This window comes from Amaranthus tricolor, chromosome 2, assembly GCF_026212465.1.
Source record: "Amaranthus tricolor cultivar Red isolate AtriRed21 chromosome 2, ASM2621246v1, whole genome shotgun sequence".
NCBI lineage: Eukaryota > Viridiplantae > Streptophyta > Magnoliopsida > Caryophyllales > Amaranthaceae > Amaranthus > Amaranthus tricolor.
In genome coordinates, this window is record NC_080048.1 from 37996195 (window position 1) to 38013418 (window position 17224).

The 17224-nt window shown below is 32.2% G+C and overlaps 3 protein-coding genes across 3 annotated transcripts; 1 reads left to right on the forward strand and 2 right to left on the reverse strand.

The window, feature by feature from the left end:
* The first annotated feature begins 2599 nt into the window (after positions 1–2599).
* Positions 2600–10302, forward strand: LOC130806334 (wax ester synthase/diacylglycerol acyltransferase 4-like). The gene is made up of 5 exons (XM_057671360.1): positions 2600–3381; positions 4348–4917; positions 7918–8271; positions 8489–8626; positions 9996–10302. The coding sequence occupies exons 1-5, from the start codon at positions 3169–3171 to the stop codon at positions 10140–10142; spliced, it is 1422 nt and encodes a 473-aa protein (XP_057527343.1). The 5' UTR covers positions 2600–3168; the 3' UTR covers positions 10143–10302.
* A 398-nt stretch (positions 10303–10700) lies between these two features.
* LOC130806332 (berberine bridge enzyme-like 8) lies at positions 10701–12628 on the reverse strand. The gene has a single exon (XM_057671359.1). The coding sequence runs from the start codon at positions 12494–12496 to the stop codon at positions 10859–10861; it is 1638 nt and encodes a 545-aa protein (XP_057527342.1). The 5' UTR covers positions 12497–12628; the 3' UTR covers positions 10701–10858.
* A 2765-nt stretch (positions 12629–15393) lies between these two features.
* On the reverse strand, positions 15394–16207 carry LOC130805793 (uncharacterized). Its single transcript, XM_057670577.1, has 2 exons — positions 16045–16207; positions 15394–15959 (listed from the first exon to the last, which is right to left on the reverse strand). The coding sequence occupies exons 1-2, from the start codon at positions 16205–16207 to the stop codon at positions 15394–15396; spliced, it is 729 nt and encodes a 242-aa protein (XP_057526560.1).
* Between the last annotated feature and the right edge of the window lie 1017 nt (positions 16208–17224).

Here is a 17224-nt window from a genome sequence, read left to right on the forward strand (position 1 = left end):
GAGTAACTGAAAGTATTCATTGTTTTTGTTGGCTTTTTAGCTAGTTGAATAAATTAATTGTTCAGGGAGATATTGGGCAAAATTAAATATTGATTGTTGGTTGCTTATTAGAAAACAAAAGTTGCCCAACAAGTCAAAATTCAATAAAAAAAGTCAACTAAATTCATATTTATTTCGGCTTTATGGAAATGTGAGAGAAATGTGTGAAGAAAGAAACAATTATTCAAATACTTCAATAAGAGTTATCAATAGAGTGCAAGTCATGACCAAAAAATAAAAATGTAGCAATTTCCATGAATTAAAGAGAGAATTTATCAAAATTAAGAAGTTAATACAAAGTCAAAAAATCTGATAACATTTATGAGGCTACAAATAGTTGTACATAGATTTGTAAAAACAGGAAGGTTCTAAGCATGAGCAATCTATCCAATCATACATAACATTAAAAGAAAAGCAACCTCATATATTCAAAAAGTCATAAAATAAATTAAATCTGAAAATTTATTGTGTATTTTTACTCCACTCATGCGTCAACAAAGAAGGTGGGATATTTACACCATAAAAGCAAAGAATAGAAGGAACAGGCTGTAGTGCAAGTGTACAAAACCCACATGAAACATTGCGGCAGCATAACTGTCCCTGGTTAAATGCATTCATTATAGTCTTTAAGAAATGGGGTAGGGGAAACTATTTAATATTTGCTGAATTTATACTGCTCAACTACCATCCCCTAATTAAAGCTCTTTTGTTATACCTCGAGTGGTAATAATAATAATAATAACAATAATAATAATAATAATAATAATAATAATATTATGCTCGGTCCTTTTGAATTTGTTACTGAAAGTGATACAATATAGAGAATGTCACTTTCAGTAGCAAATAGATGTTAGATTATATAATATATTCTGTGGTCTAAACTATCAGTAAATAACACTACTTGGGACTTTAACTATCAACTTAAGTTTTTGGTTGAGTTGATTCTTTAATTGAGTACTCCGTCTGTTTCTTTTTGTTCTTCTCATTTACTTTTTACATAGTTTTTAATGCAAATTTTAAACCTTAATATCTCTAAATACACATAATAAAAAATTATAAAAAATACATAGTAAAAAAGTATACATAAAGAAAAATCTAACGATATCTCACATGAATATATTTATCTTCTAAATATATGGCAAAAACATTAATTAAATTTCTTTCTCTTTAAGATAGAATATTTCAACTTGGAAGAATATTAGAGAATGGAGAGAGTATTAAAACTAAAAGCCAACGTAATAAGAAGTCACATGTTTGAATTTCAACCATCCCTAATTAGGAAATAGAATATTTGGTGCAGGTATGAGGGAAATATGTGTTGCATCCACACTTCTGATCTAAGGGCTCTCGTATGACGTGGTATATTAGAATATATAACATATTACTAGGCTTCAATCGACTTTTGATTTAAGTTAATTCTATGACAGTTTAAAGGTATAGAGGAGTATATTCTAGTCCCATAAATAATCATCTATCAATCAAGTCCACATGAATGACCTAATCCAGCATTCTTTTGCTTTACCTTCCATTGCCAACCTAAGAGAAAAACTTTCAAATACTCTTTACCTTTTGTAAGTCAATTCTTTTGCTTTACTCAACTGCACTAATGTGATCCAAAAAAAGTTGGTCAAAGGGAACTTGTGAAATCATTCATAGGGAAGTCATGCCGCGAACAATGCCAATGAAAAGTTTTTTTTATTCATATTAACGTTTTATTATCTCAATGTCATTAAGTGACTTCTAACTAAATGAGGCATGAAGTCAAATTTAACCTTGTAAAAATATAGACGTTTTTTATTGACACTTGATAGCAAATATCAGAAACTAAACATCATATGAAGTGCGCTTTAACGAATTGTTTTAGTGTCTTTAGATTCATTGAGAATAATCACTAATGTGATCCAAAGTAAAGTTGATCAAAAGGGTACTTGTGAAATCACTCATAGAAAGTTGTGCTACAAAATAACGCCAATAGAAAGTTGTTTGATATGTATTCATATGCAATACATCATTATCATCCTACTCAGTATATACAACACAATAGTGTCTTATTACCTCAATATATTATTGAGTGTCTTTCAACTAGGCTCTATCTAAACAAAGGTTAAGGATTAAGCTTACCCTGGTAAAAAATAAAGTTATTTTGGCTTGACCCTTAATAGCGAACATCATATATAACTTTACATAATAAAAAATGTATAATTTAAGGAGTTTTTTTTGTATCTTTAGTTCCATCAACAATGACACTCATTCATATGCAATAAAAAAGGTGGAAGAGGATATCTTGTTGTGGAAAAAAATGAGTCTAAGAATGTTTAAATTTCAATGTAGTGAATGTTCCTACCCTTAATTGTATTTCTTATACTCAACTTGATAGCAGGAACCTACATAGTGACAAGCAGACACTTGACACAACAAAATCAAATCATCCCAAAAAAAAATCTAAAAAACACCCAACTCTAATGGCAAAGATCAACACACTGGTCTCTCATAAATAGAACCCTATAATGGAATATAGTCTTAAAAATTAAAGGTTAACACAAATTCTCGTGTGAGACGGTTTCATCGTGAGATGTTTTTGTTGTTCATGAGTTGAATAGTACAATTAATATATTTCTTAGTTTATGAAGTCTTTATTTTGAGGTCGTCTCACCGAGAGATGGTCTTTCACAAGAGTAGCTCAAAGGTAAAATCATTACTTTCCATCACCAATAATTGGTGAATAGAATGTGGATCGGAGAACTCAAACCAAAATTCCAGCAATGCAATCTGTATTACTCGGACTCGAAAACTCATATTCAAAACGAGTACGTGTTAAGTGTTAGATACAGCTAATTTATAAAACATTTCAATAATTTTAGCATCAAATGAAGCGTTTTATTGTCTAAGTGTCGAGAATCTAACACGGGTACTTAAGGTACAATCAAAAGTTCAAGTAACATAGAAAATAATTGGTTTCATCTCTTACTCACCCTCATTAATGCATTCCAAATTCAGTATAAAAGAATGCAACAAATAGGTATGATATCCTACAAGCTTAACCTTATTACCTAATAAACCTTACTAAACCTCACATACATTATATTACCATTCATATTATCAAACTCTATTTCCAGGTAATTAAGAAAAATGGATTTAAATCTACAAATTAATACAAAATACAAAGAAGAGGATACAACAGATGAACCTGTATCTCCTTCAGGGCAATACTTCAACAGTAAAACATTGTCAGTTCGTATACTTGGGATCTTGGAATCTGAAATCCCCATTGATGATTCTAATACATTTCCCTTACTTGAACAACTCTTTCTTCCAATCAACCCAAGATTTTCATCCATAATGGTAATTCTCTTGCTCCTCCTTGTTACAGTATATAACATATCCCGAAATCTCAACCATCAACCATCCGCTTAAGCTTTTGGTTGAATTGGTTCCTTAACATGTTATAAGGAGTTAGTGTGACAAGAGATCACATATTTGATTCTCAACAGTCCCTTATTTAAAGTGGAATATTTAGCGTCAAGTATAGGGAGGACCCTGTGTTGCATCCGCATTTCTGGCTCAAAGGGCTCTCGTGTAAGGTGGCGTGTTAGAGTATATAACATATCAATTATCATGGGGCCTCAACCATCATCTTAAACTTTTGATTGAGTTGGTTCCCTTAATACTCTTTTATCCCCACATTTTCTTTTATTAATTAGTCCCCAAATCATCATCGTACACAATGTATCTCGAAAATAGTTAGATATCCTAGAGTCTCAACCATCAACTTTAACTTTTGATTGAGTTAGTTCTTTCTCTTGGTATCAGAGCTAGCGTGATGAGAGACATTCACACTCCTATCCTAAAGAGCTCTTATGTAAGTAGGCATATTATAACATTTCCTATACTCTCAACTATCAGCTTAAGCTTTTAGTTGAGTTGGTTTCTTAATATGGGGATATGGGAGTATTTGGCAAAATAGCTTACTGGGCAATTTTAGCTTATTTTAAAACAAATAGAGAGTTAGATGGTCAAACCATCTAATGCTAATGTTTTGTAAATTAGCTAGTTGAAAGAGCTTACTGTTATGAATAAATTATTTTTGTACAAGGTATTCATAGTAACGAGTTCAAAATCAGTTGGTCAAACCAGTTAATAAAATCAGTCACTGTAATTAGCTATCAATCATTTGCCAAACAACGGTATAGTATGATAAGAGACATCCATACTTCTAACCTAAAACTCTCATATAAAAGAATGAGTTAAGATATATGACATATTTTAGAGCTTCCACCATAAGAACATAATACATAATATATAATGCAGGTACATGACAAGAAAGGTGTGAAGCATTGGAAAAGGGTGGAAGTAAAGCTAGAAGAGCATGTACATGTACCCAAATACCCAAATGGGTTATCAATAGAAGAATACAATGACTATTTTGACAAATATCTCACAGAAATCTCAATAAAACCACTTCCAAAAGACAAACCAATGTGGGAAATCCACTTCTTTAAATACCCAACAATAAAATCAGCTGGTCAAGTGATCTTCAAATTTCACCATGCACTTGGGGATGGCTTCTCCTTAATGGGTGCACTTCTTTCATGTATGCAAAGAGCAGATAATCCTTCCATACCATTAACATTCCCATCAATTCAACCAAGCTCAGAAACTAAAAGAATGGATGATGTTGGTTGTGTTCCTAAAACAATGTCTGCAATATATAATACAGCTTGTGATTTTGGGTGGAGTGTTGTGAAGAGTAGTATGATTTCTGATGATAAAACACCCATTAGATCTGGGGTTCAAGGGGTGGAGTTTCATCCTATACAAATATCTACTGTTGAATTGTCATTGGATCATGTCAAACAAGTTAAAAATGCTATTGGAGCTGTAAGATTTCTTTTGCTTTATATCACTTGTTTGATTTTAATAATGTTGTGTACGTAATTTGTATGTGTCATGTGTGTGTTGGGCCGGGCATTGAGCCGGTATTAAGTTTTAAGCGCCCTTATCCTGTCTGGTCTATATTTACTTAAGTTTGACCCTACTCTTATTTTGCCCATTGTACAACCCTAGTCACGTGTAATGATATAGTTTTTGGAGAATTATCCACCAATTGTTATATGCACTATTTTAGTGATGTGAACATGTAAAATATTTCAACAAAGCTGCCCAAAATTTTCGAATATGACTCGACCTAAAATTAATTCGTATATAAAAATCAAATCAAATCACACAAATTAAAAAAGTACTGAAGCCGTAAGATGTTATTAACTTTGTCACCAGTTTAATTCTAATATTTTGTTTGTCATGTGTGTGTTGAGACTTGTGGGTAGAGTTTATTAGGCTGTCACATAAAATAATCCTATAAGTCAACTTGTATAAACTATATGCATTCATGACTCGGACCCATAATATCATGGGTAATGAGTGTTAACTTGCATACATACAATCACCCCGTTTAATTCTAATTATATACTGTATGTGTCAGTGTGTACGTTATGTACATGTGTGTTGAGACTTGAGGGTAGAGTTGTCTAAAATTCTTCAGTATGATTTGACCTAAAAATTAAATATAATTGTTAAAATATTTATATATAAAATTATAAATAAATACCTGAATGGACATCACTATAGTTAAGGGTAGGCTAATGCATTTGAAAGGTTTGTAAAAACATGGTATTTACCATCTTGTAAAAGGTTATACTTATTTCGTTCCATAATATGAGTAGTGTTATATTTTTTTTAACTGTTTTAAATTACTTGTTAAATTATAATTTTTGACAAAGTAATCAAATGAATGCCTATTTTTCTAATTTTTTTTTCCTTTTACTTTAATTTTTTTATTTATTCACTCAAAAACCCACCCCATCAATGGGGGTTGTATTAGTCTTTTTCCGTAAATTCTATTTTCTTATTTCTTATGCACAATCGAAATATAGTAAAAAATAAAAGTACATAAAATTTTAAAACTTTAAGAAATGAGTATAGGAATATATTCAGTAAAATCAGATCATGATCAGTCCATTTCTCTTATTAATTAAAAAGTTACTAATGCAGGCAGTAATGACAAGTATAACAATACAAGTATACAACAATATGTACTATGAACATACCTAACATATAGGTCATGGGTGTAAATGTAATTGAGAAGGACTCAGTAAAAACAGTTTTTGTGAGATTAACAAATCACCTTTATATGATAGGGTGAGAATTTTGTTGTTTTAATTTATTCTTTTTAGTTTTGTTTATTTTATTATTATTTTTTTGTTATATTTTTGGGTAAATTTTTATAGAATAATTTTTTTTACTGTATTTAATTCATTTTTTTTTGAATAATATGTGTTCATTAATAATTTTTGTTACTATATTTAAGTCATGGTTATAAAGTAATTTCATTCTTTTGGAGAGTTTAATAAATTTTCCAATAAAATTTTACGGGAAATTGCACTTCATATTTAATTGCACAATTTATCTAACCTTTAAGATTATTTTGCTATATATTTATTAAACATGATGCAAAAACAAACCACATTATAATATTAATTTAATTTCTTAATCCCATTTTGTTTTCAGTGAACTTTAGCCAAGTGCCTTGCTAAAAAATAACTAATATTTTTGTCGTTAAAGGCGTAGAAGCTATTTTAACAAATGTCTCACAATTTTGCCCAATATTTTACGTTATAACAATTATATCATTTTCACCTTTCTTCCTTCTACATGTGGTTGATGAAATTATATATTTCCTTTTATTTCTACCACTCTAATGCTTTTAAATGGTCCCCAATTAGGGTGGAATTCAAAAAAGTCAGTTGTACTTAATCTTACCTTTGTTAATGATAAGAATAATATAAAGATGTTTCTGATTGACCCTTAATAACAAACATCACGTGTAACTTCACATAAATAAGAAATTCACATGATTTAATGGGATATTTTACTTAAGTCCATTATAATTCAAAAACCAAAAACTAACATTTTCATCCTATCAAAATAAAGGACATTTTTTTTATGAAACCTCATAGTCAAATCATTTTCAAACATTATGAACATTATCTGCATTGATATCAATAATGTGAATTCCATCATTATAACGCCATTAAGTAGTTCCCATCAAGGATCAAGTTTGGAAAGGTTAAATATACATAGCCTTTCCTCAATGTCCTCTCTTTGGAGGAGTACGGACATGATTTGCATATTTTTACATAGAGTATGTATTTTGCATATTAATGTAGGTGTTATTTATATAAAAATAGGCATTTAAACTGATAAATGAGGCATTTGAAATGGTTATAGATAAAGTATGTGTTTTTGCATATATAGGTAGGTAGATGTTTTGCATCCTCAATTAGGTGTTTTACATACTAAAATAGGCACTAAATTATTTAAAGTAGTCATTTGAACTAGATATAGTAGGTGTCTTTCCTTATTGTGGTAGGTGTTTAGGTTATGATAAGTAGGGGTTTACTGGATATAGTTTGCATGCCTTCGACCTCAATAAGCGGGATAACTAGGTATGATGGTATGATATGGAATCACTCACTTCCTAGTCCCTCTCTGATTTTTTTATTCCTAAATGTTAAGGAACCAACTCATCCAAAAGCTCAAGCTAATGGTTGAGGCCCTGAAAAAAATTATATACTCTAACATGCTCCTTCACACGAAAGCACTTTGGATTTGAATTGTGATTGCAACACAAACCCTCCTCATACCTGGTGCAAAATATTCCACTTCAGTTTGAGGAGTGATTGAGATTTAAAACCGTGATTTTACATCACGTAGGGTTCTGATACCATATCAAGAAACCAACTTAACTAATTGCTTAAGCTGATGACTGATGTCCAAGAATATGTTATATACTCTAATACAAATGACAATGTTCTCTTGCAGACAATAAACGATGTGATTACGGGCATAATCTTCCTTGGGACTCGACTATACATGCAAGCAACAGGCAAAGAATTCAGCAATTCCGAAACGACAGCACTTGTACTACTAAACACTCGAAACATAGATGGTTATAAGTCCATTAAGGAAATGCTTAAAAATGATAGTAATACTAAATGGGGAAACCAATTTGCATTTTTACATGTTGGGTTACCTTCTCTTGTTAATGATCAATCTTTCAACCCACTTACATTCATCTCTCAAGCGCAGAAAACCATCAAAAGGAAAAGAAATTCTTTGGCTGTTTATTTAACTGGTCAAAGCCTTGAGTTCTTAAGAAAATGTCGAGGTCCTGAGGTGTGTCAAATATTTATTTCTACATGTACTGTTTCTGTTCTGTTGAGATTGCAACAAATAAGGAAATTAAATGTTGCAAACTCATTGATACGTATGGAGGGAATAGTTACTTAACTAGATATGTTGATGTTGTTTTGTTTCTAGTCGTAAACATCTTTAATGACTTATAGAGTGTATGCACTATCTATAATTCATCGATATTTATCTGATTTTTCAGGCATCAGCAGAGTTTATACATAGTACACTGCAGAATTCAACAATGACAGTCTCAAACATGATTGGTCCGGTTGAGAAAATGTCGTTGGCAAATCATCCCTGCAAAGGCTTGTATTTCATGGTTGTGGGCGTTCCTCAGGTAACGTCCTATCTATACAACTATATGGGTATTTGTCTATAAATTCATTGTAATTTCTCCTAACTTTGCCTCGAATCACATTGGCCCGTTACGAACTTGCTTGATTTTGGCCTTTGGGGTGGTAACGTTTATGGCATTTGAATGTGATTTATAAGGTACAACCATAAGATAAAATTAGGCTTGTGCGATGAATTTGATAAGGGTTGGACTAGGCTCAAATAAAAAAGGGTGTTTGACTATAAAATCATCGTAGTTTCCCCAAATTTTCACAAACTTTGCCTTAAATCACTTTGGCCCCTTACAAACTTGCTCGATTTGGGCCTTTGGGGTGGCAACATATATAGCATTTGGGTCACTTGAATGTGATTTAAACTTTTGTGATTAAATTTATACAAGGGTTTTAAGGTACAGCCATAAAATGGGATCAGACTTGTGTAATGAGTTCGATAAGGGTCGGATTAAACTGGGCTCAAATAAAATGGCTAGGGCTTGGGCCATGCTCAAATGGGCCAAGCTTTTTTGGGTTGTTCCAATTTGGCCCAACTCAGTCCGTTTAGAATTTTATACTTTAGATTACCGTTAAATATGCATGTTAGACAATCTACTAAAATATCTTTTAATTTAATTAATTGTTTTTGTCAATTATAATAAGACTATTGACCATTTAAGTATAGTATTGCATAATAATAATAATAATAATAATAATAATAATAATAATAATAAGAATAATAATGGTTCGTTTAAGACTCGTATAAAGCCGATTTTATTAATATAAATAAAGGATCATTTTAAAGCCAAGCTCATTTGAGGCTAAGCCCCTTTAAACTCACATATTAAGACAAATTGTTGTGAGAGATCATTTTTAATGGCCGGTCTATTATTAAATATAAGCCTTTTTTCAATCAAACATTAATAGATTGACCATCTGAGAATCGTCTATAAAAAAGATGGTCTCTCAACTCAAATTTAAAACCCTAATAAGCTTTCAGCCCACAAAGGGAGCCCCCAAGTGTTCCAGCTAAGAATCAACTGCCTCTAACAAGGACAGAAGAGAAAATCGAATAAAATAAACATTTTTTAAAAAAAATTTCCAAAAATAAGCTTTAAAAAATTTTAATTTCCAAAATAAGTGTCTACGTGTCCGAGCCTGAGGTCAGGTTTATTTGCTGTTACTAACAGCGAGCAAGAGAAAAAAAAATTACCACAATTTTATTCACTGATACTAACAACGAACAAAACGAAGACAATGTCACTCATAATGTTTGAAGGGACAAAAAAATAAAAACAATACTTACTCACTGTTGATAATAGCAAACAAAAAAATACAGTATCTTAAACTAATTTTTATATATGATTTATAAACTTGCAGAGCTTAACAATAACAATTATGAGCTACATGAGGACATTGAGGATTGCTGTGGGTGTTGAAAAGGGTTACATAGATGCGCAGAAGTTCAACTCAAGCTTAGAGAATGCATTTCAACTTATATACAAAGCAGCCATGAAGAATATTTAAAATATTCTGCTTATAAAATTTATAATTCAATTTATTTTTAATCATAAATTAGTATTTTTTTTCAGATGAAAGATAGAAATATGAATATAAAGAAAATGTTGCTATATTTATCTACATGTAAAATTGTTTAGCATTTAATAATTGAAAGGAATTCATTGTTTATTTGTTTATTTTTAACTTTCTAATAGTTTGTATTTTATTAAGTTTACATTTTTATGTAGTTTGATCCACATGATTGGTACAACTAAAGTAAAATACTAGTGACATCATCATTTTCTAAAATTGAGTATGTGTCATATTCTCATAAAACATTTTTCTCCAAAAATGTGTAGATGATGATATTATTATTGTTGTATTTTGTACCTAATAATTAGTTATTCTACAATTATTGATGAAAATGACTACAAATATTTATATTGGTTGATTTTTATGGCATTACTAAGGTATTGAAAAACAATATTTTTAGTTATTCTATAATTAAGGTATGTTTATAATCAGTTGATTAAACAAGTTGATAAGATGCAGTTGGTCAAATAAGTTACTCTAGTTAGCTTTCAGCCTTATTATTAAAAAAAAGTAGAATTAAGACAAGTTAATTACTTCACAACAAAAATAGCCCAATCTGATTTATTAGAAAGGCAAAGCACGTTCATACAAGACAAAAATAGATAAGACAATTGAAATAAATTTGTAAAACAATACAATGTAAGTGACTCCTATATAGGAAGAGTCGGAATACTTTGATCATTCCTAAAGAAATTATGAGGATCAACCAATGTTTTAACCTTAACCAACCTATCAAAATTGTCTTTGAAATATTGAATCCCATACTTTCTCCCTTCCAAATAACTAAGAGCACCATCATGTCTATTTTTACCCAAATCAAGATCCCTATAGTTGAGATATGATTGTCTTGGGTACTTAGAAACATAAGGAGACATAAAACTATACAACTTCCTAACGAATTCTATGTAATGTATCTCTTTATCCTTACCTTTCTCATCCCAATTAGCTAAATATTGAATCTTAAACAAGTTGCCTTTCCTATGTGGGAATGGAATTGCACTTTCACAAATTTCACTCATCCTCCCTCCATAAGGATTGAATATCATCCTAGGACTTTCAAGCTCAATCATCTTGTTACATATCAATTCAAATTCGATTTTCGAGATTGGTTCTTTGACATAATCAGATTTCCTTGTTAGATGACTTAATTTTAAAGGGTACCTATTAAGAAGAGCTTCAGTTGGTGTACCATTTGGATAATCACCCCAAAAAAGAACAGATTCAACCCATGTCATTTCTTGACAATCTGATTTTTTCAACATTAATTTAGGAAACTTTTCTTTCATCAAACAAACAAGCCTTTTTGAATCTCCTAAGAACAATGCAACAAATGTCAAACTTATTGTCTTTTGTCCCTTTTCCAAGTCCACTACATCCACCATTAATCTTATGAACAAATCTTCATCAATTGTATTTGAGATTTCTTGCCATTCAAGAAACACTTGAGTAGCATTACTATTCTCTTGTATATTTTTCGTCACACGAAAAACTGTAACTATTTCGGGTACACGTACAAGTTTTATCTTGTACGATAAAATAACACCGAAACTAGCTCCACCACCACCACGAATAGCCCAAAATAGATCCTCACCCATTGCTTGACGATCGAGTAACCTACCATGAACATCTATTATTTGAGCATCTATTACATTATCAGCTGTAGTTCCATATTTTCTCATCATATTCCCATACCCGGCTCCACTAATATGCCCTCCTACACCCACACTAGGGCAAACTCCTGCAGGGAAACCATGCACATTACTATTTTTAGAAATTTCATAAAAAAGTTCCCCTAGGGTTGCACCAGTTTGAACCCATGCGGTTTCATTTTTTATGTTGATTTCGATGTTTCGAAGATTAAACATGTCGAGGAGGAAGAAGGGCTGTTTTTGATTGTCTCGAGATACGTAGGATAAGCCCTCATAGTCATGCCCACCACTTCGGATTTTGATGAGTATGTTATGTTTTTTAGCCCATTGAATGGATGCTTGAATGTGGGATGCATGAGTTGGGGTTAGAACTAGGATTGGTTTTGGGGTACTTGGAGTTATGAATCTAAGATTTCTAATGTGGGAATTTAGGATTGTAGTATAATTAGGGTTTTCTTTGGTGTAGATGAGTGAAGAAATTGGATCAATTGGAGTTTTTGTTGAGGATAATACAACATTTTTGTGATGATTTATAAGAGATTGAACAAGTGTATCGTTGAGATTAAGTAGGTTGAAATTTGAAATGGGAACTTGCCCATTTCCATTTGGGTATTCTTGCTTGATTGAATCCCTAGTCATTTCTCTTACTAGTGATTAGAGATTTAGTGAATAAGGTACAGAATTATGTTGCATTCAATTGGCTCTCTTTAATAAGCACATGCCCTCAAGAATTTGATGACATAGTGTGTAGGGTCGTTCTAATAATGAAGTTACCGCTACGAAAGGGTGAGCAAGGCCTATGCCTAGGATCCACAAAAAAGTTATAATTCGTTTTTGTGAAGATTTAAACACAAATTTGTACGAAAGATAAGATAGTTAACCATTAACCTGGTCGTAATATTTTATATTTTCTTCGTTTTTGTTTTAGTTTTATCTCATAAAGATTATTTCTATCATAAAGTTGCAAGTAAAATGAAACGAAGGAAACATATCGCTAGTGCCCATAATTTATTTTTCGCACCGGGCCTTTAAAATCTTAGGGTCAGCCCTAAATGAAGTATACAACTTATCTTATGACGTCAACTATCATCTTCAACTTTAGGTTGATCAGCTGCTTTCTTAATATTATATCAAACCTCTCTTGTCAAAGTGAAATGTTAAGTTTTGTGTATAAAAAAACTGTGAGGAAGCGTGATAGAGTATATAACATTATTTGGGACTTTAATCATCAGCGTAAATTTTTGACTGAGCTATTTACTCGACGGTTTAATTCTTTGCACCTAAAGAAGTTAAATCTCTTTTTGGTTCCCTTGTAGGAAATTATTCTTACCTGAGAATCATACAAAAAATGAAGCACATGCCACAATAGTCATCCATTTTTGAAGTATACGATCATTCTCAAAGCTACGTGCACACATGCAAATCACACAACAACGCATGTAAAGTTGTGGACTGAATTATTTTGTAGTACAATTCCGAAAAGAAAGCTTAGTTTGTTTGGTATATTGGAATCGAATGAACGGATTTCACGTCTAGTTATCATTGGATTCTATAGAAGGGAGAATCTATTTTAGATTCGAGTTGATTAAATATATTTAATACGATAGTATATATATAACACTGGTAATTAAATTGATTATATACACATAACACTTGCAAATTAAAATGAGTGTTTGGCTCATTATCATATACAATATAATTTTGATTGAAATCGCCTTTGATTTTATGTTAGAATTCAAGTGGTGTATTCGGTTTTCTTTAGTTTTGGTAGAACTACAAAATTTATTTTGATATTTGTAGTAAATTAAGTTCTACTAATTAAAATTGTTACTTACAAAAATATATCCATTTATCTTAATTTCCACTAGAATGTTTCTTCCTTAATTTTGGTTGAGATTGTAAGAAGGTATTCCATGAAAAAGTATTAGTAAATTTGGAATATGTGTTAGTGAGTTACAAAAATTATAAGTTACGGAATATAATGAAACCAATTCAACTAAAATCTATGTGATAATTAAGTGAGACCTCAAAGTATGTTGCATATTCTATTAATATTTTTGGCTTAAATTTCACACAATTAAGTTAGCCCCAAAGATTTAAAGTAAAGTGTAATTTGGTTTCAAAGATTTTTAATTTATCTTGACTGTTTTAAAAAAAACCATTACTGTCTCAATTAAAATATGTATCACTATTTCTAGGAAGAATTTGTATTTAATTCTCACCTCCTCCTTTCATCCCTTCTTTCTTGCCCTAATATCTAGTTGCTATTTACTCGCTTCTTTTTGTCTATTTTTATGCTTAACGTATTTATAATATTGTTTCAGCTTTAGTTTTGTCTAATGTTGTTTTTCTGCAGATAGTTTCACTCTTGCGGCAACGATGTCACTCATATTTCTCTTTATGTAGTCTCTCACTTTTTGGCTTTTTCGGGTAAAATTGACCACATTCCTCAGTCCCTTTCTTTAGAGAGGATTGAATTTGAATTGCCCGTTATCTTTTTTCATCCAAACTCTGTTGTTGAGCAGGATATTGAATTAGTAATGATGAAATTTTTTAGTTGATAGGACAATGTACACCAAGGGCGTATATTCTATGTTGATACCATGTGTACGATAACTCAACGATGACTCTTCAATGGTGGTTTGTCCCTTCTATAACCACTCATATTTTAGTGGACAAAGAGCAAGATCAATTCAATACCATATGAAATATCAGATCTTGTGTTTTGGGAAATTAATGTAGTAATTGCCCCCTTTTTATTGTACGAATATGTTCATTCATTCTTTTTGAATAAAATAAACTTTAAAAACAAATTTAAATCAAATTTTTTGTTTTGAATTAAAACGACATAAATTTTAATACGAGAACGTACCTTATATATGGGTTATATAACCTAATAATATAAATTATTAGCATATATACTCTTTATTTTGAAATCGTCTCACGGAAAAACAATCTCTCACCAAAGTAGCTCTTAAAAAATGGTTATATTGTTTGAAATAAATTATGTGATGCAGAATAGAGCTAAGTGATGATGAATACGTACAGGTAGTTTGTCTCCAATCTATCAACATTATTCAAACATTATATACTATTCTATTTAATTTTATGATCACCTATTTTTATATTTAATCTTACGTATATTTCTTGATATACCACTAAGTTTCTTCGAAATTCACCATATACTACGCAAAATGTTTTAATTCATCATATACCATTGAGTTTTCGTCCGTTAGCGCAGAATACCATTAATGACAACTGCTGTCAGTGTACCGTTTGTGGTAAGTTAATAATTCACCATATACCATTACCTTTTTTTTGCGTCAAATACCATTTTTTTAAAAATATAGCCGCTGGAATTGTGATAAACAAAAGAAGTGTCATACAAACCTAGTAGTTAACATTTTGTTCAAAAACAACTTGACACTAAATATTGTTCACCAAAAAAAATGACACTAAACAATGCTAAGTAGCAGCCCTTCTCTTCCCCCTTGTGTTGCCTTGTTGTGAAGAGGAAGCTGCATGTTCTGCCTTTTTTAATGATGCCTTTTTTCCTTGCATGTCACTGCATTGTGGCCTAGTTCTTTGCATAGGCTGCATTTGTTATTCTTGTGCCTCTTTTCTTTTTTTGCTTCATGAGCAGTTCTTCTCCTTTGCTTAGGTGGTCTGCCAGAATTTCTTTTCCCTTGGGATGGTGCAATTTCTGGCACATCAAGTGAAGGCCAGTGAGTTGGATCAACCATGGGGTGGATGTGGTCTCCATAAGTGAGTTTGTATGCAGCCCCCTTGTAGAAAGGTGAGACAAAGTCCCTAGGATCAAATCTCTGGTTGTAAATAACCCTGAGACCATGTTTGCAAGGGATCCCTAATCCTTGCAATTTCCCACACCCACAAGTCATATTTCCAAAGGTGATAGGGAACTTGAAATGGTCATCCCTCACCTTAGACTCTCCACCACCAGTTGTAGTGACAAGGTAGAACCTAGACTCATCAGTCCTAGTCACCAGCACCCCCTTTGCATGCTCTGTCAGTTCATTAGGTTCCATGCCTACTACTTTATCGAACCTGGAACCCATTCGATTCATGCACCAATTCCTGACAGCTTAATTATTCAAGAAAAAAAAACCTACAGTAAGCAACAACAATTTTTTTGCATTTAAATGAGCAAAATAGAGACACAAATTTACCTTCCAGCAATGTCAACCCAGGCATGTCCCTGTTGGCCTTTGTTATTGCATTGAATGACTCTACGAAGTTTGTTGTGTTATGACCACAACAAACTGTCCTGTCAAACATGTGCACACTCCACTGCTCTTCTACATTTTTTGAGATAGTCATATGCTGCTGCATCAAACTCTTTTATCTTGGACATAGCTTTTCCAAAAACGTACTCATTGTAGGCATTTGCAGCAATGAAACAGATTATGAAATGCTGCCCCACTCCATCCTACAGCCTTGCAATTTGAGTACAAATGCTGGCAGCATATTCTCTTAGTGTTGAGTTGCCTCCCTGTTGCAGTTTTCTTGCCAACATCAAGGCCAAACCTAACAGCAGTGCTTCTAGGCACCCTCCACTCTTTGGGTTTAAGCCTGGTTTGTTCTTTGGGCTGGGTTGGTTGCCTAGGCTGCTGTTGGGTTGACCGTGCATGGGATATTTTCTTCTTCTTTAGAGTAAGCTTTTTTCTTCGTGGAGGGTTATTTGGTTGAGATGTTTTTGGTTGTGAGCATGGAGGTTGTGAGGGTTGAGGTTGTGTGCATAAAGGTTGTGAGGGTTGAGGTTGTGAATTTCCTGGAAAAACCTCATCAGCTGCTGGGGTAGCAAACACTCTTACATATTTAATCCCATCAACATTCAAAACAGGGACCTCTACAGCCACAGTATATGCCTGTTAGGCCAAAAGCTGCTCCTCGGCTTTTGCTTCCTCTGTCATTCTTCTATTCTCTTCCTCCATTAGCCTAATAATTTCAGCCCTGTTCTTCAAAGTCTTTGCCCAACTAGCTTCTGCAGACTGAAACACAAGAGATGGTGTTTCTGTCTCTTCTATAAACACTTCAATTTCACTCTTCCTTTCATTCTATTCCCATATTTTTAACATTGCCCCATCATCAATTAACTCTAACTTACGATTTGTTCTAGGTTTAGTGACAAACAGGGTGAATTATTTAGGGAGATATATGTTCTGTTTCACTGAATCCTCAAACATATACTCAATCAACTTCATCAAATTGGTCTTATCAGTGTCATCCACCCTCACATCAAAAGTACCGCTGGAGTACGAACTAATAACCGCGTTGTACTCATCCTAACAACAACATTTACCAACAACACATTACATCACAATCCAAACTAAAAATCGCATACAAAAC

Coding starts and splice junctions, on each gene's coding strand:
- LOC130806334 (XM_057671360.1), top strand. CDS start 3,169: ATGGATTTAAATCTACAAATTAATACAAAATACAAAGAAGAGGATACA. Junction 3,382..4,347: donor CAAGATTTTCATCCATAATG/GTAATTCTCTTG, acceptor TATATAATGCAG/GTACATGACAAGAAAGGTGT. Junction 8,627..9,995: donor TGGTTGTGGGCGTTCCTCAG/GTAACGTCCTAT, acceptor ATAAACTTGCAG/AGCTTAACAATAACAATTAT.
- LOC130806332 (XM_057671359.1), bottom strand. CDS start 12,496: ATGACTAGGGATTCAATCAAGCAAGAATACCCAAATGGAAATGGGCAA.
- LOC130805793 (XM_057670577.1), bottom strand. CDS start 16,207: ATGCAGCAGCATATGACTATCTCAAAAAATGTAGAAGAGCAGTGGAGT. Junction 15,960..16,044: donor TGGGTTGACATTGCTGGAAG/GTAAATTTGTGT, acceptor TGAATAATTAAG/CTGTCAGGAATTGGTGCATG.